General features: G+C 41.0%; 3 protein-coding genes across 3 annotated transcripts; all 3 read right to left on the bottom strand.

Annotated features, from left to right (window-relative positions):
• Window positions 1-590: 590 nt before the first annotated feature.
• On the bottom strand, window positions 591-4,493 carry LOC311342400 (extracellular calcium-sensing receptor-like; the record flags this gene model as incomplete). The annotated part of the gene is made up of 11 exons (XM_084467239.1): window positions 591-1,013; window positions 1,097-1,378; window positions 1,500-1,693; window positions 1,827-1,950; window positions 2,050-2,259; window positions 2,381-2,911; window positions 3,025-3,213; window positions 3,342-3,521; window positions 3,631-3,722; window positions 3,969-4,051; window positions 4,225-4,493. 11 exons carry the CDS (start codon window positions 4,491-4,493, stop codon window positions 591-593), a joined length of 2,577 nt encoding a protein of 858 aa, XP_084323365.1.
• A 2,895-nt stretch (window positions 4,494-7,388) lies between these two features.
• LOC311342399 (extracellular calcium-sensing receptor-like) lies at window positions 7,389-13,291 on the bottom strand (the record flags this gene model as incomplete). The annotated part of the gene is made up of 11 exons (XM_084467238.1): window positions 7,389-7,811; window positions 7,895-8,176; window positions 10,254-10,447; window positions 10,586-10,709; window positions 10,802-11,011; window positions 11,170-11,697; window positions 11,801-11,989; window positions 12,106-12,285; window positions 12,431-12,522; window positions 12,613-12,851; window positions 13,023-13,291. The coding sequence occupies 11 exons, from the start codon at window positions 13,289-13,291 to the stop codon at window positions 7,389-7,391; spliced, it is 2,730 nt and encodes a 909-aa protein (XP_084323364.1).
• Window positions 13,292-19,509: 6,218 nt separating this feature from the next.
• Window positions 19,510-23,518, bottom strand: LOC311342398 (extracellular calcium-sensing receptor-like; the record flags this gene model as incomplete). Its single annotated transcript, XM_084467237.1, has 11 exons — window positions 19,510-19,932; window positions 20,016-20,297; window positions 20,515-20,708; window positions 20,814-20,937; window positions 21,030-21,239; window positions 21,418-21,945; window positions 22,041-22,229; window positions 22,357-22,536; window positions 22,661-22,752; window positions 22,839-23,077; window positions 23,250-23,518. The coding sequence occupies 11 exons, from the start codon at window positions 23,516-23,518 to the stop codon at window positions 19,510-19,512; spliced, it is 2,730 nt and encodes a 909-aa protein (XP_084323363.1).
• Window positions 23,519-24,868: the final 1,350 nt, after the last annotated feature.

Raw genomic sequence — 24,868 nt, 5'->3', positions numbered from 1 at the left:
TATTTTTCATATTGTATTGTATATTAGTATTGGTAATACTACTATTGGTAATAATAAGTAAGTAATAATAGTAATAATATTATTGGTATCAGTACATTTACACGTGTGCAGCCTCACCCAGCCAGAATCAAATCACTCGGGCAAGTTGGACCAACCACACACACTCCACATACTGTTTACTCATTATTATTTGAATTTATTCGATAATGGAATGCATCATTTTTAAAAAATCTTTATTTTATACTTTTCACTATGCATTATATACATTATATTATTTAATAAAGGTATTGTCGAAATAGGGTACATTTTTAAGAAATTGTAATGACATTGCATTTGAATACAAATTAACATTTTGGTTTCAAGCAAGATATGTTACATGTTAGCACATTATTTTGGTGACAAGCATTTTCAATAATTGAGATAACATAAGTAATGTGGGCAAGAATGTGTTTATTTGTTGTATTTAAGTAATAAAGATGGATTTCAGAAATACAGCTGAGTTAATTTTACAAATAGATAAACATCACATGAATTAGATATTTGTAAAATAATTTAGTCTTTGCTCTTTGGAGAGTCTAATCTATATTTTCCTATCTGCCCATCAGCTGTTTCTTGGTGTTCCTCTCAGGCCTCAGGAGGATGATGAAGCACTTTGGAGCAAAGATACAAAGCAGCAGGCCATAACTAGAAGCCAGGATGGCAAAGACCTCCACAGCCACAGAGTACTTCCCTGGAGAGCTGATGTAGGCTGGGACGAAGGCCACCCAGACAGCACAGAAGATCAGCATGCTGAAGGTGATGAACTTGGCCTCATTGAAGTTATCAGGTAGTTTCCTAGCCAGGAAAGCAAGTAGGAGACAGAGGCAGGCTAGGAAGCCTATGTAGCCTAAGACAACTGCAAAGCCCACCACTGAACTCATGGCACACTCTAGGTTAACCTTTGACCCCTGGAAACCAAGGTCACGATGAGGAAACGGAGGGCTGAGGGACAGCCATATGGTACAGATGATCACCTAGTTTAAAAAAACACATACACCTCAATATATCTCACATGATGTAAACTATTGTGATGGCTAATGTTGTACATATTGCTCACCTGTATGCTGGTGAAGAAACAGACACTGCCTCTCTGCTGGCCCATACCAAACCACTTCATCAGGCCTCCAGCTCCTGGCCGAGCTGAGCGGAAAGCAGCCAGGACCACTATGGTCTTCACCTGAAGGCAGGAGACGCAGAGGACAAAGCTGATCCCGAAAGCTGCCTGCTGTAGGCGGCAGGACCACACGGAGGGACGACCAATGAACACCAGCGCACACAGGAAGCAGAGCTTGAGTGACAGGAGGAGCAGGAAGCTCAGCTCTGAGTTATTTGCACGCACCTAGAGATGAATTGTGGGACAGAGAAGAACAATTTGCAACCACCATCGATATCCTCGCAAAAACAGAGGGATTATAGGATGTTTGTTTGTTTTTTGTTTAGATGTTACACAAGGCTCTCACCACTGGAGTGTTTCGATAGCGGAGGAAAACCACAAAGACAGCCGTCGTTACTGCAGCCCCGGACACAGCTGCAGCTGTCAGGATGATTCCCATTGTCTCATTGAAAGACAGGAAGTCCACTTTGCGTGGAATACAGGCTGTGTTCCCCGGGTTGGACCAAAACTCATTAGGACATCGCCTGCACTGATAGGAACCTGATATTATCATACAGGAAAGACAATGAAAAATGTGAAGACACATTTTTTTATATTGACAGTAAGAACTCTTCAGTTACATTGCATTGTTTGGGTTATCTGAAACAATTAAATCTGTTTTTACTCCCCTTACCAGTCTCATTGCTGACCTCTCCATCAGTACAGGGGATACAGTCAAAGCAGCAGACAGGCTCTCCTTTTCTATTGGCTCTACGGGTTCCTGGGGGGCAGCTCTCACTACATACAGAAATAGGCACCTAAAGAATTAAATAAACTCAATGAGTCAAGTGTAAATTGGATTGTTATTGTAATATTATTATTATTATCCTATTTAAGATGGCTGTCACTTTGACTACCTGACTGGAGCCTGTAGTCCACTGAATAGATGTTTTGTTCAAGTGTAATTCCAAGCCATCCACTCGCCCAATCAGAACTAGTTTCAGTGACCCATCAGGGGTGGTCTTCCAGTTGACCAGGTCATAAGCAGCTGGGATGTCGGCTCCTTGGAAGAAGAACTCCTCCCCATTTGGAGTATTGAAGTTCACCTTGTTCAGGTGCTCTAACAACTAAGAACAACATTTTATTAGTCAAAAAAAAAAAGAAATTAATCCTTAAAAGTCCATGAAACAAATCTATCCTGAGCTATCATAAGAACTATAACCTATAAAGCACATTTCATAATTGCACCTCTTTTCGCTTAATGTTCAAAGGTGAGCTACAGGTGGAGCTGTTTTCTCTTGGAGAACTGCCTTCATCTGGGCACGAGAGATGTTCATGGAGAGCGTGAGCTGCAGCATACACAGCCAGGTAGGCGTTATACGTGGCCCTTAAATAGGTAGTGTCAGTAAAAACATTCTCTACCCCTTCAAGATTCTCGCTCCCACTGCACAGTGGTAGGGGAGCTGTCAGTGGAGACCTGTTGTCAGAAGATGGGCCAGAGATACTTGCTGTAGTTGAACTCTCAGACATGGACTGAGGATGTGATGATGTCGTTGAAAGTGTACATCCAAACTCCTTTTCCCAGAACTCTCTCAAAAGCAAGTCACCAGGACGATCAGAGGGTTTCAAGTGCTGGAGAAATCTTTTAAATCCTGGTATCCTTGCACTTCGTATAGCAACACCTAACACACCATTTGCCACGTTCAAAATGGCAACATCTTGCAAAAGATCGCTGCTAGTACTCCAAGCCTCACTGGCTAGGAACTGTCTATCAGTCACCTACGAAGAGAGAAGAGGAAATCAACTAAACAGAAAACTGAAGGAATTTAACATCCTCAAATATTAGTCCAACACATGTATGTGAGTATGTCATAATCATAAAAGCCTCTTACGTTTCTCTTGGCCAGTTCAAGAAACAACTCCCCCACGTCTGTAAACCAGCAAAAGATCAGTATCACTCTTGCAGTGGAATGCTGAATAGTTGTGGCTGCACGTTTTGCATCTTCCTCAATAGTCTCCCTGCTTACAGCTTCTAGAAACGCCAAACACACCCCTGATCCCTCAATCTCCTCCTGAAATGTCTGAAAATAGCAAAGAGAATATTAGAAATTACCTTAAAATATACCAAAATAAAACACATGGATAAAGGCACACTTCAGATTATATCTTAAATACAAATAATAATCCATTAATAATCCATTATATTGACCTGAATTGCCAGTCGGCCATAATCATTGTCTGCAAAGACTGCTCCAATCCAAGTCCAGTGGAAGAGTATTGCAAGTCGGGCCATGGTCTTAGCCTGGTAGACGTCACTGGGAATGGTCCTGAAGAAGTTAGGAAACCGGTGTCTGTCGCTGAGACAGGGACAGCTAGCAAGGTAGCTAATCTAAAAGAGAAAAAATGAAATCACTGGTTTTCTCTATACATTTTTAAAGCAACATTATGAAATATACAAGGAATGGGACTCTTGTCATATTACTGATGATGAAACTCACTACTGGAACAGAGAGAGAGGCCAGTGTCCTAGACAGTATTATGGCTGTGGTAGAAGAAGCCCCACCGATGATCACAGGTACAGACAGGCCCCCTGATAAAAGTAATGCATATAAAGTACAGACAGAAAATCATTCAACAATACATGAGGAGGAGACCTCATCATACCAATCTGTCATTGTACCTCTCATAGCTGAAGATGGTCCAGATACATGTGATTGTGGCAGGATGGCTGTGGAGTCACAACTTTCCCTCTCTCCCCCAACCAGTGAGAATGCTCCATGCAGCACCCAGGGGTGTCGTGCACAGCAGTCAAGGATTCGGTAATTGAGCTTCACACCAGGAAGAATGACAGGGTTTCTGTTGATTTCTTCCACTGCAAACTCCATGGCATAGGCAGCCTTCAGTGTCTCCACTTGCAACCTAATACCACAGGAAGGAGGCTCACCACCGGCAATTATCTCAACCACACATTATTCAGATGTATATGTACTGTATATATGAATTTTTCAGTATTTAAAGAACAGACGGATCATGAAATGCATCCGATTGATGATTGTTAAAACATACAAAACATACGTGATGAGTGCCTTTACCCTGTGCATGGATTGTAGAATGGAGGCTTAATGAACTCCTGGTCTATAACCGGCGGTTGGTAATGAAGGTTAAAGAGCCCTCCGATGACAACGTCTCCATCCTGACCCTGGTTGAACTCCTCCACTCTTGAGCCCCAGCGAGAGCACATGGAGGTCTGCACCCCCTCCAGACCCACCCTGAGCCCCACATCCCTGCTCACCATCACAACAAGCAGCAGGGAGGGAGCCCTGGAGGACCACGCAGTCAGGAGCAGAGACACCCAAGACATGGGCGGACCGGTTGCCAATAACATCAAGGAGCACTACTGAGACTGGAGACTCAATGTCAAATTATGTCAAGCATGATTTTAACTGAATTGCAAAATTTAAAGAAGGACAAATAACATGCAGCAGATGTATATCTTCAAATTTAAAAAGGAGATAAAATGACCCCACATTTAAACCTAAATGGGGTAATTCTCATGCTGTAAAAAAGATAAAAGAATAAGGCAATGGTAAAAGATAAGGCAATGGTATCTATTGTAACATACCGCAAGTCTGTGCAAATTCTAACTGCCAAGCTGGGTTTTATAAACGTGGTAATGCCTGGAAGCTTCGTAAACAAGATGATATATTCACATACATACAAAAGCCACTCCTCTTTAGAAACAACAATTATGTCGCAGAGTGATTAGCAGGTTACAAACTTGTTGTGTAAGAAAAGGAATCCATTATAAATATCATAACACTGCACAGAACGCTTTTGGACCAATGTTTTAAAATTTCAAGTAATTTTATAAGAAGTGCAAAATATTGGGAACTCAATTACTTGAGAGAACAACTTCTCAAACATAATATCCTTTAATAATGTTGCTGTTCTTTTAAGAGTTGAAAGAACAGCAACATTAACTATTGTGTTGAGTGGATACATAAAACTTAAATTTTCCAGCCTAGTTACTTTTCTTGATGTATAAATTTGTATTATGTTATCATTACAATTGATTAGTCGATACGGTACATCATGACATTTTAATGACATTACATTAGAAACAAATGTTGATTTTTGTTGACAGCTAAAGATAACTTAATAAAGGTTACATGTGGTTGTGCCACTTTGGTCGGGAGGATCCCTCTTAAGAACCGGTAATACATCTTAAGAAACTAATATTAGCGATAATAAGACGTAAGAAATTGAAACATTATTATTAAAACAATAAAGATGGAATATATTTGACAACGTGTTAATATATAATAATAATAATAATAATACATAATACATCACAAAAATTAATATAGATATTTGCTTATTATTTAAAGGGGACATATTATGAAAACAACATTTTTCCTGGGATTTGGGGTGTTGTTTTGGGTCTCTGGTGCTGCCACATGCATACAAACTTTGAAACGTCAAACGCAGGCTTTATGATTCATACTATCATCCGGATACGCACATAGCTTTCGGCCGTGATATTAGATATTATATTATATAGATACCTACAGTATATATTATATTATATATTATATATTATATTTAGGGCTGGGCAACATTTAAAAGTTTTAATCGCGACTAATCACATAGTATGGTGAGTTAACTCGCGATTAATCACACTTTTAAAATTCTATTTTAAATCCACTCCAAGTTGGATGAGATTATAAAATGGAATGAAACATTATCATACATACCAAATGTACTTAAAGTGTAATTCTGGCGAAAATATTTTTGGCATGTACACACATCAAATAAGCCCTCCAGACCCTTCCTTCGTTGATAATCGAGTATAAAAATTTAACCGGCGCAATGTTTGGCTTCCATGTTATTGGCTAGGGGCACTGCGGTACACTACCAAATCTGCATTTTTTTAACCACTAATATAGCTCAAAAAAGCACCAAACCTCTGCATTAGCATGATTAGGGTCCCTACACATAAAATTAAGTAATTTTCGCCGGAATTACACTTTAATAAGCAAAAACTAGGCCAAGTGATCTTGAGGGAGTTTTATTGACTCACTCAGTGTGGGTTGAATATGAAACTTACGGAACACCACAGATTTGGGAATTTTAAAGTTAGTTAGTACAAGTTAATTAGTACAATTATAAACCAACAGTTACTGCAAGTGTAGTTCAATTCAAATAAGTAGCGCCACAGATTTGGGAACTGTCACTTACTGCAATTGCAATTGAATGTAAAGTAAGTGGAACAAAAAAAATAGATGAATAGATGAATATGAATGTTGACATTCTGCGGGCAAAAAAACTAAACAAGATAACACATTTTGCCGTTTTTTTTTTAATCAGAGGTTTATTTGTTTTTATTAGCGTGACGAGACGACCGTCACGCACGCTGGACAATATCCCAAGTTTGAGATCTCAATCATGGGATATTGCCCAATATCACAAGATACCGAACCAATCAAATTTCACCATCTTAGGAGGTTCATGTGTAGAATATACTAATATTATATATTATATTATATTATATTATGTAGATATTGAACTCTGGGAGTCCACAAACAGCAACAATCATTTATGCTCCATGCAGCGGTAGACTCCGTAACATTCATAACGCGTTCAGCTTTTTGACATTTCCGCGTGTTTTTTGACATATTTGACATATCGGCTTTTTGACTTATCCGCTTTTTGACATATCCACGTGTTTTCCCGGGTTGTATTGGAAAGACGATTTCATTGGATAGAGTCCAAGTAGTGTCACAGTAGTGTATTTGGATCCGTCACTGCCCGAGAAGTTGAACATTTCTAAACTTTTCATGCAGGCCACGGAGCCGAGAAAACCGACGGACACACAATGCATTTCAAGAGTGCCCCATGCAATGTCAATGAGATCCGTCGACGGACGCATGTAGTGTGACTGTAGCGTGACAGCTCATTTGTATGCAATGGGCAGCAGCTCATTTGTATTAAAGTTACAGATACCAGAAACAGCACATTCTAAAGGGACTGAAACAGAGAAGAATAGTGGTAGTCAAGAATTTCTTTCCTAAAAGCTATTTCCAGCACACTTTAAAAACATGTTTTCTGGAAACTCATATACTATGTTTACTTGTTGAAAAACATCATAATATGTCACCTTCAACATTTTGCTCTTTAGAGTCTAATTTTTGTGTCCCTTGAAATCCATGAAATTAGGATTAATTTGCTGCCTACCCTTGTGTATATGCACATTTTACTATCTGCCCATCAGCTGTTTCTTGGTGTTCCTCTCAGGCCTCAGGAGGATGATGAAGCACTTTGGAGCAAAGATACAAAGCAGCAGGCCATAACTAGAAGCCAGGATGGCAAAGATCTCCACAGCCACAGAGTACTTCCCTGGAGAGCTGATGTAGGCTGGGATGAAGGCCAACCAGACAGCACAGAAGATCAGCATGCTGAAGGTGATGAACTTGGCCTCATTGAAGTTATCAGGTAGTTTCCTAGCCAGGAAAGCCAGTAAGAGACAGAGGCAGGCTAGGAAGCCTATGTAGCCTAAGACAACTGCAAAGCCCACCACTGAACTCATGGCACACTCTAGGTTAACCTTTGACCCCTGGAAACCAAGGTCACGATGAGGAATCGGAGGGCTGATGGACAGCCAAATGGTACAGATGATCACCTAGTTTAAAAAAACATCTACACCTCACTATATCTCACACACTGTAAATGTTTATGATGGCTCATGTTTTAAATAATATTCACCTGTATGCTGGTGAAGAAACAGACACTGCCTCTCTGCTGGCCAGGACCAAACCACTTCATCAGGCCTCCAGCTCCTGGCCGAGCTGAGCGGAAAGCAGCCAGGACCACTATGGTCTTCACCTGAAGGCAGGAGACGCAGAGGACAAAGCTGATCCCGAAAGCTGCCTGCTGTAGGCGGCAGGACCACACGGAGGGACGACCAATGAACACCAGCGCACACAGGAAGCAGAGCTTGAGTGACAGGAGGAGCAGGAAGCTCAGTTCGGAGTTATTTGCACGCACCTGGAGGTGGATTATGAGAGACAACACGGTTAACATGAAGTAAAACGATAGGTAAAATATTGATTATGCACTAGGGTTGGGTACCGAGAACCGAGAACCGAGTGGTACCGGGGGCAACATGGTCGGTTCTACCCGGACCGAATGACTACATTTCTTTCGGTGCCTCGTTTCGGTGCCGCAACAATCCTCTCGCCCTCTTGTGGTCGGAAAAAATGCAGAGCACTTTCCTCTCCTGCTGCTCAGCTGCAGCCATCATGTCCAAAGTAAAACGCTCTAAAATATGGCTTTACTTTACTAAAACAAAAAATGAGCAGCACATGCAAGTGCAATAGAACTATTTTGTATAAGGGGGGAAATACCTCCAATTTGATGAAACACTTAGTGTTTGGAATAACGCCGTTTAAAATAACGGCGTTAGGTAACGCCGTTATTTTTTCAGTAATGGGGTAATCAAATTAATTACTGTTTCCGTCGTTACAACGCCGTTATCGTTACTGAACGTTAAATGCGGTGCGTTACTATGAATTTATTGAATAAACTGTGTAATCCGAACGCACCCCTGGCTCCACACACAAACTGCTAGGAGACCGGGTGGTGTTAACCCACCCGGTCTCCTAGCAGTTTGTGTGTGGAGCCAGGAGATAAGCGATTATGATTGGCTAAGGCAGAGTCATTTTTCATGGTAGCCAATCGGAGCCAGTGTTTTTACACACAAGCCAGGCCACGCGCAGTAGCGCACCACACACACACCAAACAGATTCGAAGAAGCAGCAGAGACGGCGAGTCCGGAGCAATCCGATGAAAAGTTGGCATTTTCAAGGTGGAGATATAAGCACTCAGTGTTTCACCCCCCCCTCCGCCAGCCGATAATCACGCCTCGCCCCCCCCCCCCCTCACCCTCAACAAATCCGCCACACATTGCTATGGAGGTAGATTTGTGTCTTTATTATGCAATCAAACAGAACAGGTTTGAGAGCAAAACTTTCCACACTGCAATCAAAAAATAGATTTGAGAGCAAAACTATCGACACTGCAATCAAAAAATGTTTTATTGCAAGTAAAATAAATGTGAAAAAAAAGTATAAAAAATGTATTAATGGGAATCCAAAAGTTTTGTTTGCAAATCCAAAAGTTTTGTTTGCGAATCCAAAAGTTTTGTTTGCGAATCCAAAAGTTTTGCTTGTGAATCCAAAAGTTTTGCTTGCGAATCCAAAAGTTTTGCTTGCGAATCCAAAAGTTTTGCTTGCTGTTGAGCTGAATCTCGTGGGCGGGACCTACACCGAAAGATGTAAGACACGTCTCTATTGGCCAGTCTCGATCGGAGTGACAGCTTGGCAACATCCACAGTTAGTAACGAGAGAGGGAGTTTTGAAGTCCATGATGAGAACGAGCGGGACTCGGGAGCGGAGTTGCCAAGCTGTCACTCTGATCGAGACTGGCCAATAGAGACGTGTCTTACATCTTTCGGCGTAGGTCCCGCCCACGAGATTCAGCTCAACAGCAAGCAAAACTTTTGGATTCGTAAGCAAAACTTTTAGATTCGTAAGCAAAACTTTTGGATTCACAAGGAAAACTTTTGGATTCGCAAACAAAACTTTTGGATTCGCAAACAAAACTTTTGGATTTGCAAACAAAACTTTTGGATTCCCATTGATACATTTTTAATCACATTTATTTTACTTGCAATAAAACATTTTTTGATTGCAGTGTCGATAGTTTTGCTCTCAAATCTATTTTTTGATTGCAGTGTGGAAAGTTTTTCTCTCAAACCTATTCTGTTTGATTGCATAATAAAGACACAAATCTACCTCCATACATTGCTACCTGGTCTGTGGGAAACACTGAGCACTACTTCAAATTCATTGACATATAGCAACTTTTTTTTTTTTTACAGTAAAAGTTACCTTTTCAAATAATTTTCAAAGAATCAGTGTTGGCATGGCATTTCTCTAAAAAAATTAAAAAGTATCGATTTCGGAACCGTTTAGGAACCGGCATTGGTTTACAGGAATCGAAATAGAACCAGAATCGAAATATTTCAAACGATACCCAACCCTATTATGCACTGAGCCCTCACCACAGGAGTGTTATGGTAGCACAAAAAGATGACAAAAACAGCTGTAGTGACCACAACACCAGACACAGCTCCAGTTGTCAGGATGATTCCCATTGTCTCATTAAAAGACAGAAAGTCCACTTTGCGTGGAATACAGGCCGTGTGCCCCGGGTTGGACCAGAACTCAACAGGACATCGCCTGCACTGATGGGAACCTGAGAGGGTCATACAGAAAAGGCAATAAAAACTGGGAAGAGAGTCCGACTGCATCTAAACTAATGCCTACACTAATGTGGAGGAAGATTAGAGTTTGTTACCTGAAACACACCAATTGAAGTGTTTTTGTCCCTTACCAGTCACATTGCTGACCTCTCCATCAGTACAGGGGATACAGTCAAAGCAGCAGACAGGCTCTCCTCTCCTATTGGCTCTACGGGTTCCTGGGGGGCAGCTCTCACTACATACAGAAATAGGCACCTAAAGAATTAAGGAAACTCGATGAGTCAAGTGTAAATATTGGATTTGTATTGTATTATTATCCTGTTTAAGATGGCTGTCTGTTTGACTACCTGACTGGAGCCTGTAGTCCACTGAATAGATGTTTTGTTCAAGTGTAATTCCAAGCCATCCACTCGACCAATCAGAACTAGTTTCAGTGACCCATCAGGGGTGGTCTTCCAGTTGACCAGGTCATAAGCAGCTGGGATGTCGGCTCCTTGGAAGAAGAACTCCTCCCCGTTTGGAGTAGTGAAGTTTACCTTGTTCAGATGCTCTAATAACTAAGAACAAAATGGTCATCAGTAGGACAACCTAGTTTAATAAAACCTTTTAATTAAATAGTATGGGAAACAAATTTGTACGAAATTCCCAGCATCAACCAAGTCACTTTAAATCCCTACACATGGGGATATCATGCTTTGTGTCAAGTTAATTATACCTCTTTCTGTGTAACATTATAAGGTGAGCTACAGGTGGAGCTGTTGTCTCTTGGGGAACTGTCTTTATCTGGGCACGAGAGAAGGCTGTGCAGAGCATGGGCTGCAGCATACACAGCCAAGTAGGTATTATATGCGGCCCTTAAGTGGGTAGTGTCAGTGAAAATATTCTGTACGCCCTCAAGTGTCTCACTGCCACTGCAAAGCGGTATGGAAGCAGACAGTGGAGACCTGTTGGCATGAGAAGCAGTCGAGATATTTGTAGTTGAACTGTCAGACCTGGACTGAGGATTCAACAGTGTTGTTGAAAGGCTACATTCAAACTCCTTTTCCCAAAATTCCTGTAGAAATAAATCGCCAGGACGATTTGAGGGTTTTAGGCCCTGGAGAAAACTTTTAAATCCTGGTATCCTTGCACTTCGAATAGCAACACCTAACACACCAGTTGCTACATTCAAAATGGCAACATCTTGTAAAAGATCTTTGCTAGTACTCCAAGCCTCACTGGCTAGGAACTGTCTATCAGTCACCTAAGAAGAGAGAGAATGTCATTCAACAAACAGAAAATTATGAAGCATTTATTTTCTCATGAATCCAAAACATTTATTTGGATATTTCATAATAGCCTCTCACGTTTCTCTTGGCCAGTTGTAGAAACAACTCCCTCACATTTGTATACCAGGTAAAGATCAGTATCACTCTAACAGTGGAATGCTGAATAATGTAAGCTGCACGTCTTGCATCTTCTTCAAAAGTCTCCCTGTTAAGAAATTCTGAAAAAGCCAAACACACTCCTGATCCCTCAATCTCCTCCTGAAATGCCTGAGAATAGCAAGAAAACTGAATATATGAAAAGGTCTTACCAAATGAATGAGGATTCTTATCAAAGCTTTATCTTTCATTGTTATAAACAAGACATGTTATCTGAATGTAAAAACCTGAATTGCCAGACGACCATAATCATTGTTTGCAATGACTGCTCCAATCCAAGTCCAGTTGAAGAGTATTGCAAGTCGGGCCATGGTCTTAGCCTGGTAGACGTCACTGGGAATGGTCCTAAAGAAGTTAGGAAACCGATGTCTGTCGCTGAGACAGGGACAGCTAGCAAGGTGGCTAATCTAAAAGGGGAAACAAAAAATGTAAATAGCAAAAACTTTATATATTAATCATCATTCAAAGTAAAATGTGTGAAATTCAAACTCAAGATTACGAAATAGACAATATAATTGAATGTTTGTCCTAATTATTGATGGTGAAACTCACGACTGGAACAGAGAGAGAGGCCAGTGTCCTAGACAGTATTATGGCTGTTGTAGAAGAAGCCCCACCGATGATCAGTGGTACAGACAGGCCCCCTGATGAAAGTAATGCATGTAAAGTACAGACAGAAAATCATTCAACAATACCTGAGGAAGATACCTTATCATACCAATCTGTCATTGTACCTCTCATAGCTGAAGATGGTCCAGATACATGTGATTGTGGCAGGATGGCTGTGGAGTCACAACTTTCCCTGTCTCCCCCAACCAGTGAGAATGCTCCATGCAGCACCCAGGGGTGTAGGCCACAGTCATCGAGGATTCGGTAGTTCAGCTTCACACCAGGCAGAATGACAGGGTTTCTGTTGATTTCTTCCACTGCAAACTCCATGGCATAGGCAGCCTTCAAGATCTCTGCCTCCAACCTAATATCAAAGGGAGGAGGCTAACCACCAGCAATAATCTCAACCATGCATTATTCAGATGTATATACATTTATCTTTCAGTATTTAAAGAAGAACATTCCGGTCATCAATTGCATCAGATTGAATATTGTTTAAACATATTAACAAATAATTTGTGACAAGTGCCTTTACCCAGTGCATGGATTGTAGAACGGAGGCTTAATGAACTCCTGGTCTATAACTTGCGGGTGGGAATGGAAGTTAAAGAGCCCTCCGATGACAACGTCTCCTTCCTGACCCTGGTTGAACTCCTCCACTCTTGAGCCCCAGCGAGAGCACATGGAGGTCTGCACCCCCTCCAGACCCACCCTGAGCCCCACATCCCTGCTCACCATCACAACAAGCAGCAGCGAGGAAGCCCTGGAGGACCACGCAGTCAGGAGCAGAGACACCCAAGACATGGGTGGACCGGTTGCCAATAACATCAAGGAGCACTACTGAGACTGGAGACTCAATGTCAAATTATGTCAACCATGATTGTAGCAGATGTACATCCTTCTGAGAAAAAAACTGATTAGTTTGAATTGAAATATAGAAAATATGAAAGAAGGTAAATTCATTTGTCTCTCTCAACTCAAAATTGGCAAATACTTTTTCACCCTCAAATGCTGAAATTTAAAAAGGGGATAAAAAGACCCCACATTTAAACCTAAAACTGCATTTCATTTAATTGAAGACTTATTTTCATGCTGTAATTTCAAATTGCGGGGCAATGGTATCTATTGTAACGTAACATAAGTCTTTGGAAATTTTGGCTGCTGAGCTGGGTTTTATAAATGTGGTAACGCCTGGAAGCTTCGTAAACAAGACGATATATTCACGTACACATAAAGCCACACCTCTTTAGAAACAACAATTAGGTCACCGAGTGATAAGCAGGTGACAAATTTGGTGTATAAGAAAAGGAATCCATTATAAACATCATAACACTGCACAGAACGCTTTTTGACCAGTGTTTTGAAATCTCTATTTTTTAAGCAATTTTGTAAGAAGTGCAAAATATTGGGAACTCAATAAATTGAGAGAAAAGCTTCTAAAACATAATACCCTTTAATATAAGAGTTTAAAGAACAGCAACACTATTGTGTTGAACCAAGTCACATAAAACTTACATTTTCCAGCCTAGTTACTTTTCTTGATGTATACATTTGTATTATGTTATCATTTCAATTGATAAGTCAATAGAAATATTTCCTGATTACATCATGACATTATAATGACATTACATTAGAAACAAATGTTGATTTTTTTTGACAGCTAAAGATAACTTAATAAAGGTTACATGTGGTTGTGTCACTTTGGTCAGAAAGACCAAGAAAGACCAGAAAGACCTTAAGAAACAGTCATACATCTTAAGAAACTAATACTAGCGATCATAAGAATGATCAATCTTTACGGAGACGTGGCTCCACCGGAACATCCCTGATGCGGTATGTGAACTGGAGGGGTTTTCCCTCATCCGCTCCGACAGGAGTGAAGCTTCGGGGAAAAGCCGAGGTGGGGGAGTCTGTGTTTTTATCAATGACAGGTGGTGCAGGCAGTACACACTCCGCAAGACTTTGTGTAACCCTGATGTTGAACTCATGTGTCTGAGCCTGAGACCGATGTATTTACCCCGCGAGTTCGGGAGCATCATCCTCTGCACTGTATACGTTCCACCCAGCGGCAACGCTGCAAGTGCTGCTGCGCAAATTGCTGACTGTGTCCAAGAACAACTACTGCGCACCCCCGAGGCACCTATCTTCATTTTAGGAGATTTTAACCATTGCAAACTCGAGCCTTCACTCCCGGGCTTCCAACAGTATATTAAGTGTGGTACACGAGAGGACAAAATTTTGGACAAATGCTATGGCAATGTGAACAATGCATATGTGGGCAGAGCCAAGCCCCCACTGTCAAATTCCGATCACAACACGGTGTATCTCATCCCCACTTACAGAACCGCTCTCAAAAGCAGCAAACCACAAACCAGAACTGTTAAGATCTGGTCCAGTGACAGTATTGAGGCCCTTAAAGGATGCTTCCTGTCTACTGAGTGGAGCATCTTTCATAAGATGGATGTGGATGATGCTGCGGAGACTGTCACTGATTACATTCAGTTCTGTGTGGATAATGTTATACCTCATAAAGAAATAACTGTATACCCAAATAACAAACCTTACATAACTAAGGAGGTGAAAGAGTGTATTAACCGGAAAAAGATGGCATTTAAGAACAGAGATAGAATGCAACTGAAAACTGTACAAAAAGAACTTAACGGCATGCTCAGGGAAGCGAGGAACAGACATAAGGAAATTATTGAACAAAATTGTCATGCTATGAACTCCAAGAAGCTGTGGGATACTATGAAGGCCATCACTAACATGACCCCAGCCAAGAAATGTCTTAGTACTCCTGATAACTTGCAAAAAGCAAATGAATTAAATGACTTCTTTATGAGATTTGAGACCCATAATTTCTCCTCTGAGTGTGACAATGTTTTACAATCTATAATTGTCACCGACCAGGACGCCAGAGTGTTGATCGACCCTTATGAGGTCCAGTCAGTTTTTAAGCACAGTTGTGCTAAAAAAGCCACAGGGCCAGACGGCATCTCCGCCTTTCTTCTTAAAACCTGTGCGGAGGAGCTGACACCTGCACTGTGTCCTATCTTTCAAAAATCTGTAGATCAGCACACTGTGCCCGCCCTCTGGAAGAAATCAGTCATAATACCTATACCAAAAAAACCCTGCCCAAGGGAAAATAATGATTTCCGTCCTGTTGCATTAACATCAATTATAATTAAATGTTTTGAGAGAATAATGGTGTCATCACTCAAGAAGGAGGTTGATTCGCTGCTTGATCCTCTTCAGTTTGCATATAAGCAGGGGCGTGGCACAGATGACGCAATTAATAGCATCACTCATCTGGTCACTAAACATCTGGAAGACCCCAAAGCTTATGTTCGTTTACTGTTTGTTGATTTCAGCTCAGCGTTTAATACGCTGCAGCCACATCTACTGATTGAAAAACTGAGGAACATGAATGTTAGCCCCTTTATATTGAAATGGTTTATGTCTTTTCTAACTAACCGTGTGCAGTATGTCAGAGTTAACAATGTACTTTCTGAGTCCAGACTCTCCAGTACTGGTGCCCCCCAGGGATGTGTGAGCTCCCCTGTGCTCTTTACATTATACACCAATGATTGCATCAAAGTCCATCCTGATAATCACATCATCAAATTTTCAGATGACACGGCCATTCTGGGGCTGTTGCACAAGAATGGCAGTCCAGAAGCTTACCATTCTGAGATCTGTAATTTTGTTCAGTGGTGTGACTCTAATCACCTGATGCTAAATGTAAAGAAAACTGAAGAGATGGTGTTCAATGTTAAAGCTGTGGACGACCTGAGGCCGGTGGTCATCCACAATGAACCCATCGCTCAGGTCTCTTCTTATAAGTACTTGGGAGTTTATATTGACGACACACTCAGCTGGAGGGCCCATGTGGAGAGTCTCTGCTCCAAACTGCAACAGAGACTGTACTTTCTGCGCAGATTGACAGTTTTTGGTGTTGAGCAGAAATTTATGTTGTTGTTTTATCATGCCGTACTGGAGAGTATCATAAGGTACGGAATTACAGCCTGGTACGGCAACTTGTCTGTCCAACTAAAGACACAAATTAATCGCCTGGTACAACATGCCATGAAAATCATGGGCGTTAAAGATCATGTTTCTCTTCAATCTATTTACGAACAATCCACCTTGAGACACGCACGTAAAATTTCGTCTGATCAATCTCATATTCTCCATTCAGAGTACCAGCTGCTTCCTTCTGGGAGGAGATTTAGAGTTCCCCGGAGCAGGTTGAACCGCTACAAACATTCTTTCATTCCAACATCTGTTAATATTCTGAATGCACATATGTAGTTGTAGCCTTCAGTTGATAAAACACTGCACTGTATTGTAACGGTTGGGCAACTGCCATTTTTTGTTGCTATGTGCTGTGTTGGTATGGGTAACGTATTTTGGTTATTGATTGATTGATTGATTGTTTTTATTGTCAAACTGCAGACCACCTGTGAAGCCCACAACAAATTTCCCCACGGGGACAATTAAAGTATATTGAATTGAATAAGACGTAAGAAATTTAAGCATTATTATTAAAACAATAAATATGGAATACATTTGACAACGTGTTAGATAATACATCACAAAAATTTATATAGATATTTGCTTATTATTTAAAGGGGACATATTATGAAAACAACATTTTTCCTGGGATTTGGGGTGTTGTTTTGGGTCTCTGGCGCTGCCACATGCATACAAACTTTGAAACGTCGAACGCAGGCTTTATGATTCATAATATCATCCGGATGCGCACATAGCTTTTGGCTGTGATATAAGATATTATATTATATAGATACCTATATATTATATTATATATTATATTTAGGGCTGGGCAACGATTAAAAGTTTTAATCGTGATTAATCGTATAGTATGGTGTTAAATCGCGATTAATCACACTTTTAAAATTCAATTTTAAATCCACTCCAATTGAAGTTAAATAAGATTATAAAATGGAATGACACATTATCATTCATACCAAATCTACTTAATAAGCAAAAACATAGGCCAAGTGATCTTGAGGGAGCTTTATTGACTCACTCAGTGTGGGTTGAATATGAAACTGACGGAACACCACAGATTTGGGAATTGTAAACAGGGAGTTAATTAGTACAATAGTAAACCAACAGTTACTACATGTGTAGTTAAATTCAAATAAGTAGTGCCACAGATTTGGGAATTGTAAACAGGCTGGCACTTACTACAATTGTAATTGAATGTAAAGTAAGTGGAACTAAACACAAAAATTATTTCAGATATGAATGTTGACATTCTGTGGGCCAAACCTTTCAAAGTGAAATTTTTTTTTTTTTTTTTTTAAACAAGGAGTGTTAATGCGTCAATTTGTATTAATCGCTTTAAAACAAGATTGCGTTAACTTGCCCAGCCTTAATTATGTTATTATTATTATTATTATTATTATTATTATTATATATTATATAATCTTATATTTTATAGATATAGAGCTCCGGGAGTCCGTAAACAGCAACAATCACATCTCCATGCTGCGGTTCACTCTGACGTAACATTCACACATCTGTCTATTGACGGATCTCATTGACTTTGCATGGGCGCTCTCAAAATGCATTGTGGGTCCGTCCGTTCTGTCGGCTCCGTTGCCTGCATCAAAAAGTTGAGAAATATTAAACTTTTGAGGCAGCGATGGATCCGTCGGCCAATCAGATTGCGTTATGCAAATACTGTATACGCAAATACACTGTCCAATGAAATCTCCTTTGTAATACAACCCGGGAAAACACATGGATACGTCAAAAAGCCCCCATCCGTCGACGGACGGAGATAGTGTGAACGTGGCAGCACACTACATGTGTCCGTCGACGGATGACCGAGGCGTGTCTGACATATGGGGGTGTAGTCTTTGTAGACGCAGCCTGCATCCAATCAAATCGCTCCCCGCTTAAAGCTAGTCTGGTATTGCCCACCTCTGTACTTCCGCTCAATTTTCATTTCCCTTCAGTACTTCAGTCTGGGTGTAGTGTATGTTTGCACGCTTTCTTTTCCCTCAAGTTTGTCCCTCCAATCATCGAACAGTGACGTACAGGTCATGCGCGAGTTTCAGTTGTAGTCAAACGAATACCAGGAAGCAGCAGGAAGAAATACGTCACGACCAAACGTTAGCGATTGGTTAAGGCAGATCTGGAGTGGCACTGGGCAGAGCCAATAGATTTTAAACTTCAACAGCACCCGCCTTCAAGTGAGAAATCGTTTGTCTCTATAGCAGTTCTAGACCATCGTTATGAATGAAATGAGTATGAAGGTCTAGTTAGGACTAGGCTAGCTTAAAGCTGGCTTTTTCCTGCTTCTTCCTGCTTGTTGTTGTTATTGCAAAATGGATCCCGTAGTCGCAAGGAGAGTGTTGCTTCGTGTAGCAGTAGTTTCTGCTCTACACAGGGTCCATGGGCGTGGAAGATGTGCCGGCCGGCTTTTTGACATATCCACGTGTTTTGCCGGGTTGTATCGGAAAAGGCGATTTCATTGGACAGTCTAAGTAGCGTCACTGTAGTGTATTTGCATAACCACAATCTGATTGGCAAACGGATCTGTCGCTGCCCGAGAAGTTGAACATTCCTGAACTTTTCACGCAGGCCACAGAACGGACGGACACACAATGCATTTCGAGAGCGCCCCATGCAATGTCAATGAGATCTGTTGACGGACGCATGTAGTGTGTCTGTAGCGTGACAGCTCATTTGTATGCAATGGGCAGCAGCTCATTTGCATTAAAGCTACAGATACCAGAAACAGCACATTCTAAAGGGACTGAAACAGAGAAGAATAGCAGTGGTTGAGATTTTTTTTCCTAAAAGTTATTTCCAGCAAACAGCTTCAAAAACATGTTTTCTGGAACTCATATACTATGTTTACTTGTTGGAAAAACATCATAATATGTCACCTTTAACATTTTGCTCTTTGGAGTCTACTTTTTGTGTCCCTTGAAATCCATGAAATTAGGATTAATTTGCTGCCTACCCTTGTGTATATGCACATTTTCCTATCTGCCCATCAGCTGTTTCTTGGTGTTCCTCTCAGGCCTCAGGAGGATGATGAAGCACTTTGGAGCAAAGATACAAAGCAGCAGGCCATAACTAGAAGCCAGGATGGCAAAGATCTCCACAGCCACAGAGTACTTCCCTGGAGAGCTGATGTAGGCTGGGATGAAGGCCACCCAGACAGCACAGAAGATCAGCATGCTGAAGGTGATGAACTTGGCCTCATTGAAGTTATCAGGTAGTTTCCTAGCCAGGAAAGCCAGTAAGAGACAGAGGCAGGCTAGGAAGCCTATGTAGCCTAAGACAACTGCAAAGCCCACCACTGAACTCATGGCACACTCTAGGTTAACCTTTGACCCCTGGAAACCAAGGTTATGATGAGGCACAGGAGGGCTGAGGGACAGCCATATGGAACAGATGATCACCTAGTTTAAAAAAACACATACACCTCAATATATCTCACACACTGTAAATGTTTATGATGGCTTATGTTGTAAATAATTCTCACCTGTATGCAGGTGAAGAAAAAGACACTGCCTCTCTGCTGGCCCGGACCAAACCACTTCATCAGGCCTCCAGCTCCTGGCCGAGCTGAGCGGAAAGCAGCCAGGACCACTATGGTCTTCACCTGAAGGCAGGAGACGCAGAGGACAAAGCTGATCCCGAAAGCTGCCTGCTGTAGGCGGCAGGACCACACAGAGGGACGACCAATGAACACCAGCGCACACAGGAAGCAGAGCTTGAGTGACAGGAGGAGCAGGAAGCTCAGTTCTGAGTTATTTGCACGCACCTGGAGGTGGATTATCAGAGACAACACGGTTAACATGAAGTAAAACGATTGGTCCAAGGTAAAACATGGAGATGGAATATGAGAGACAACACGGTTAACATGAAGTAAAACGAATTATCCGAGGTAAAACATGGAGGTGGAATATGAGAGACAACATGGTTAGCATTACTAAGTTATTGTTTCAAGGTAAAATATTGATTATGCACTGAGTCCTCACCACAGGAGTGTTATGGTAGCACAAAAAGATGACAAAAACAGCTGTAGTGACTACAACACCAGACACAGCTCCAGTTGTCAGGACGATTCCCATTGTCTCATTAAAAGACAGAAAGTCCACTTTGCGTGGAATACAGGCAGTGTGTGCAGTATTGGACCAGAACTCAACAGGACATTGCCTGCACTGATGGGAACCTGAGAGGGTCATACAGAAAAGGCAATGGGAAAAGACATTAACCTACACTATTGTGCAGTAGAATTAGTTTCCTGAAACACACCAATCGAGTTTTTGTCCCTTACCAGTCACATTGCTGACCTCTCCATCAGTACAGGGGATACATTCAAAGCAGCAGACAGGTTCTCCTTTCCTATTGGCTCTTCGGGTTCCTGGGGGGCAGCTCTCACTGCATACAGAAATAGGCACCTAAAGAATTAAATTAACTCAATGAGTCACGTGTTAATATTTGATTGTTATTGTATCATTTTCCTGTTTAAGATGGCTGTCACGTTGACTACCTGACTGGAGCCTGTAGTCCACTGAATAGATGTTTTGTTCAAGTGTAATTCCAAGCCATCCACTCGACCAATCAGAACTAGTTTCAGTGACCCATCAGGGGTGGTCTTCCAGTTGACCAGGTCATAAGCAGCTGGGATGTCGGCTCCTTGGAAGAAGAACTCCTCCCCGTTTGGAGTAGTGAAGTTCACCTTGTTCAGGTGCTCTAACAACTAAGAACAACAAATGGTCATCAGTAGGATAACCTAGTTTGATAAAACCTTTATGAGACCTATTTCAAATAAATTTAAATAGTATGTGAAACAAATGTGCCCAAATTTTACAGCCTCATCCATCTAATTTTAAATCCCCACACTATGAAAATCATGCTTGGTGTCAAGTTTATTATACCTCTTTATGTGTAATGTTATAAGGTGAGCTACAGGTAGAGCTGTTGTCTCTTGGGGAATTGTCTTTATCTGGGCATGAGAGAAGGCTGTGCAGAGCGTGGGCTGCAGCATACACAGCCAGGTAGGTATTATATGCGACCCTTAAGTGGGTAGTGTCAGTAAAAATATTCTGTACGCCCTCAAGTGTCTCTCTGCCACTGCACAGCGGTATGGAAGCTGACAGTGGAGACCTGTTGGCATGAGAAGCAGTCGAGATATTTGTAGTTGAACTGTCAGACATGGACTGAGGATTTGACAGTGTCAATGAAAGGCTACATTCAAACTCCTTTTCCCAGAATTCCCGTAGAAATAAATCAGCAGGGCGATTTGAGGGTTTTAAGCCCTGGAGGAAACTTTTAAATCCTGGTATCCTTGCACTTCGAATAGCAACACCTAACACACCACTTGCCACGTTCAAAATGGCAACATTTTGTAAAAGATCACTGCTAGTACTCCAAGCCTCACTGGCTAGGAACTGTCTATCAGTCACCTACAAAGAGAGAAGAGAACGTCGTTCAACAAACAGAAAATTATGAAGCATTTCTTTTCACAAATTTATTTGGATATTTTATAATAGCCTCTCACGTTTCTCTTGGCCAGTTGAAGAAACAACTCCCTCACATCTGTGTACCAGCAAAAGATCAGTATCACTCTTGCAATGGATTGCTGAATAGTTGTGGCTGCACGTTTTGCATCTTCCTCAATAGTCTCCCTGCTTACAGCTTCTAGAAACGCCAAACACACCCCTGATCCCTCAATCTCCTCCTGAAATGTCTGAAAATAGCAAGAGAACTAAATATATCAAATGATCTTCTCAAATGATAGAGGATTATTATCAAAACTTTCTCTAACATTGATACAAATAAAACATTTTCTAAAAAGTAATAATAAAAGTAATAACCTGAATTGCCAGACGCCCATAGTCATTGTTTACAATGACTGCTCCAATCCAAGTCCAGTTGAAGAGTATGGCAAGTCGGGCCATGGTCTTAGCCTGGTAGACGTCACTGGGAATGGTCCTGAAGAAGTTAGGAAACCGATGTCTGTCGCTAAGACAGGGACAGCTAGCAAGGTAGCTAATCTTAATGGGTGAAACATAAAAGGTAGATAGCATAGACTTGAATCAATTGTTGAAGTAAACTGTCATAATCAAATTCAAAAATAGAATACAATGTTCTTCCAATATTATTGATGGTGAAACTCACTACTGGAACAGAGAGAGAGGCCAGTGTCCTAGACAGTATTATGGCTGTGGTAGAAGAAGCCCCACCAATGATCAGCGGTACAGGCGGGCCCCCTGATGAAAGTAATGCATGTAAAGTACAGACAGAAAATCATTCAACAATGCATGAGGAGGAGACCTAATCATACCAATCATTGTACCTCTCATAGCTGAAGATGGTCCAGATACATGTGATTGTGGCAGGATGGCTGTGGAGTTACAACTCTCCCTCTCTTCCCCAACCAGCGAGAATGCTCCATGCAGCACCCAGGGGTGTAGGCCACAGCAGTCAAGGATTCGGTAGTTCAGCTTCACACCAGGAAGAATGACAGGGTTTCTGTTGATTTCTTCCACTGCAAACGCCATGGCATAGGCAGCCTTCAGTGTCTCCACTTGAAACCTAAAACCACAGAAAGGAGGCTTACCACCGGCAATTATCTCAACCACGCACTATTTAGATTTGAAAATAAATAGTGAATTTTTCAGTATTTAAAGAAGAACAGACAGATCATAAAATGCATAAGATTGGTGATTGTTAAAACATACAAATCATACATGATGAGTGCCTTTACCCTGTGCATGGATTGTAGAACGGAGGCTTAATGAACTCCTGGTCTATAACCGGCGGTTGGTAATGAAGGTTAAAGAGCCCTCCAATGACAACGTCTCCATCCAGACCCTGGTTGAACTCCTCCACTCTTGAGCCCCAGCGAGAGCACATGGAGGTCTGCACCCCCTCCAGACCCACCCTGAGCCCCACATCCCTGCTCACCATCACAACAAGAAGCAGAGAGGGAGCCCTGGAGGACCACGCAGTCAGAAGCAGAGACACCCAAGACATGGGCGGACCAGTTGCCAATAACATCAAGGAGCACTACTGAGACTGGAGACTCAATGTCAAATAATGTCAACCATGATTTTAACTGAATTGCAAAATTTAAAGAAGGACAAATAACATGCAGCCAATGCATATCTTTCCGAAAAAATAATATCAGATTGAAGAAAAGGGGTTTTGGGTTTTATAAATCTGGTAACGCCTGGAAGCTTCGTAAACAAGACGATATATTTACATACATGTAAAGCCACTCCTCTTTAGAAACAACAATTATGTCGCAGAGTGATTAGCAGGTTACAAACTTGGTGTGTAAGAAAATGAATCCATTATAAACATCATAACACTGCACAGAACGCTTTTGGACCAATGTTTTGAAATCTCTAACTTTTAAGCCATTTTGTAAGCAGTGCAAAATATTGGGAACTCAATAACTTGAGAGAACAACTTCTAAAACATAATATCCTTTAATATAAGAGTTGAAAGAACAGCAACACTATTGTGTTGAACCAAGTCGGTACATAAAACTTAAACTTTCCAGCCTAGATACTTTTCTTGAGGTATAAATTAGTATTATGTTATCATTACAATTGATAAGTCAATAGAACTATTTTCTGATTACATCATGACATTGTAATGACATTACATTAGAAACAAATATTGATTTTTGTTGCCAGCTAAAGATAACTTAATAAAGGTTACATGTGGTTGTGCCACTTTGGTCGGGAGGATCCCTCTTAAGAAACAGTCATACATCTTAAGAAACTAATACTAGCGATAATAAGACGTAAGAAATCAAAACATTATTATTAAAACAATAAAGATGGAATACATTTGACAACGTGTTAGATAATACATCACAAAAATGAATATAGATATTTGCTTATTATTTAAAGGGGACATATTATGAAAACAACACTTTTCCTGGGATTTAGGGTGTTGTTTTGGGTCTCTGGCACTGCCACATACAAACTTTGAAACGTCAAACACAGGCTTTATGATTCATAATATCATCCGGATGCACACATAGCTTTTAGCCATGATATTAGATGTTATATTATATAGATACCTATATATTATATATTATTATTATTATTATTATTATTATTGCGGTTCACTCTGACGTAACATTCACGGCGCGGTCACACTACATCCGTCCATTGACGGATCTCATTCAGTGCGTTTACATGATACTCAAGAAATTCGAATTATTGAGTTATTCCAACTATGATTGGATTACTAAAATGCATGTATACACCTTAGTCAAGCTAAAATTGAATCGAATTGGGTTTTTCATAGTCGAATTAAGACCCCTAGATAATTCGATTCATCAGCCGTTTCTCAATACCAAGTACACAG

This window comes from Micromesistius poutassou (assembly GCF_964030765.1).
Source record: "Micromesistius poutassou genome assembly, chromosome: 4".
Lineage (NCBI taxonomy): Eukaryota > Metazoa > Chordata > Actinopteri > Gadiformes > Gadidae > Micromesistius > Micromesistius poutassou.
The sequence above is the reverse complement of the archived record's forward strand: the minus strand, read 5'-3'. Positions and strand labels throughout refer to the sequence as shown.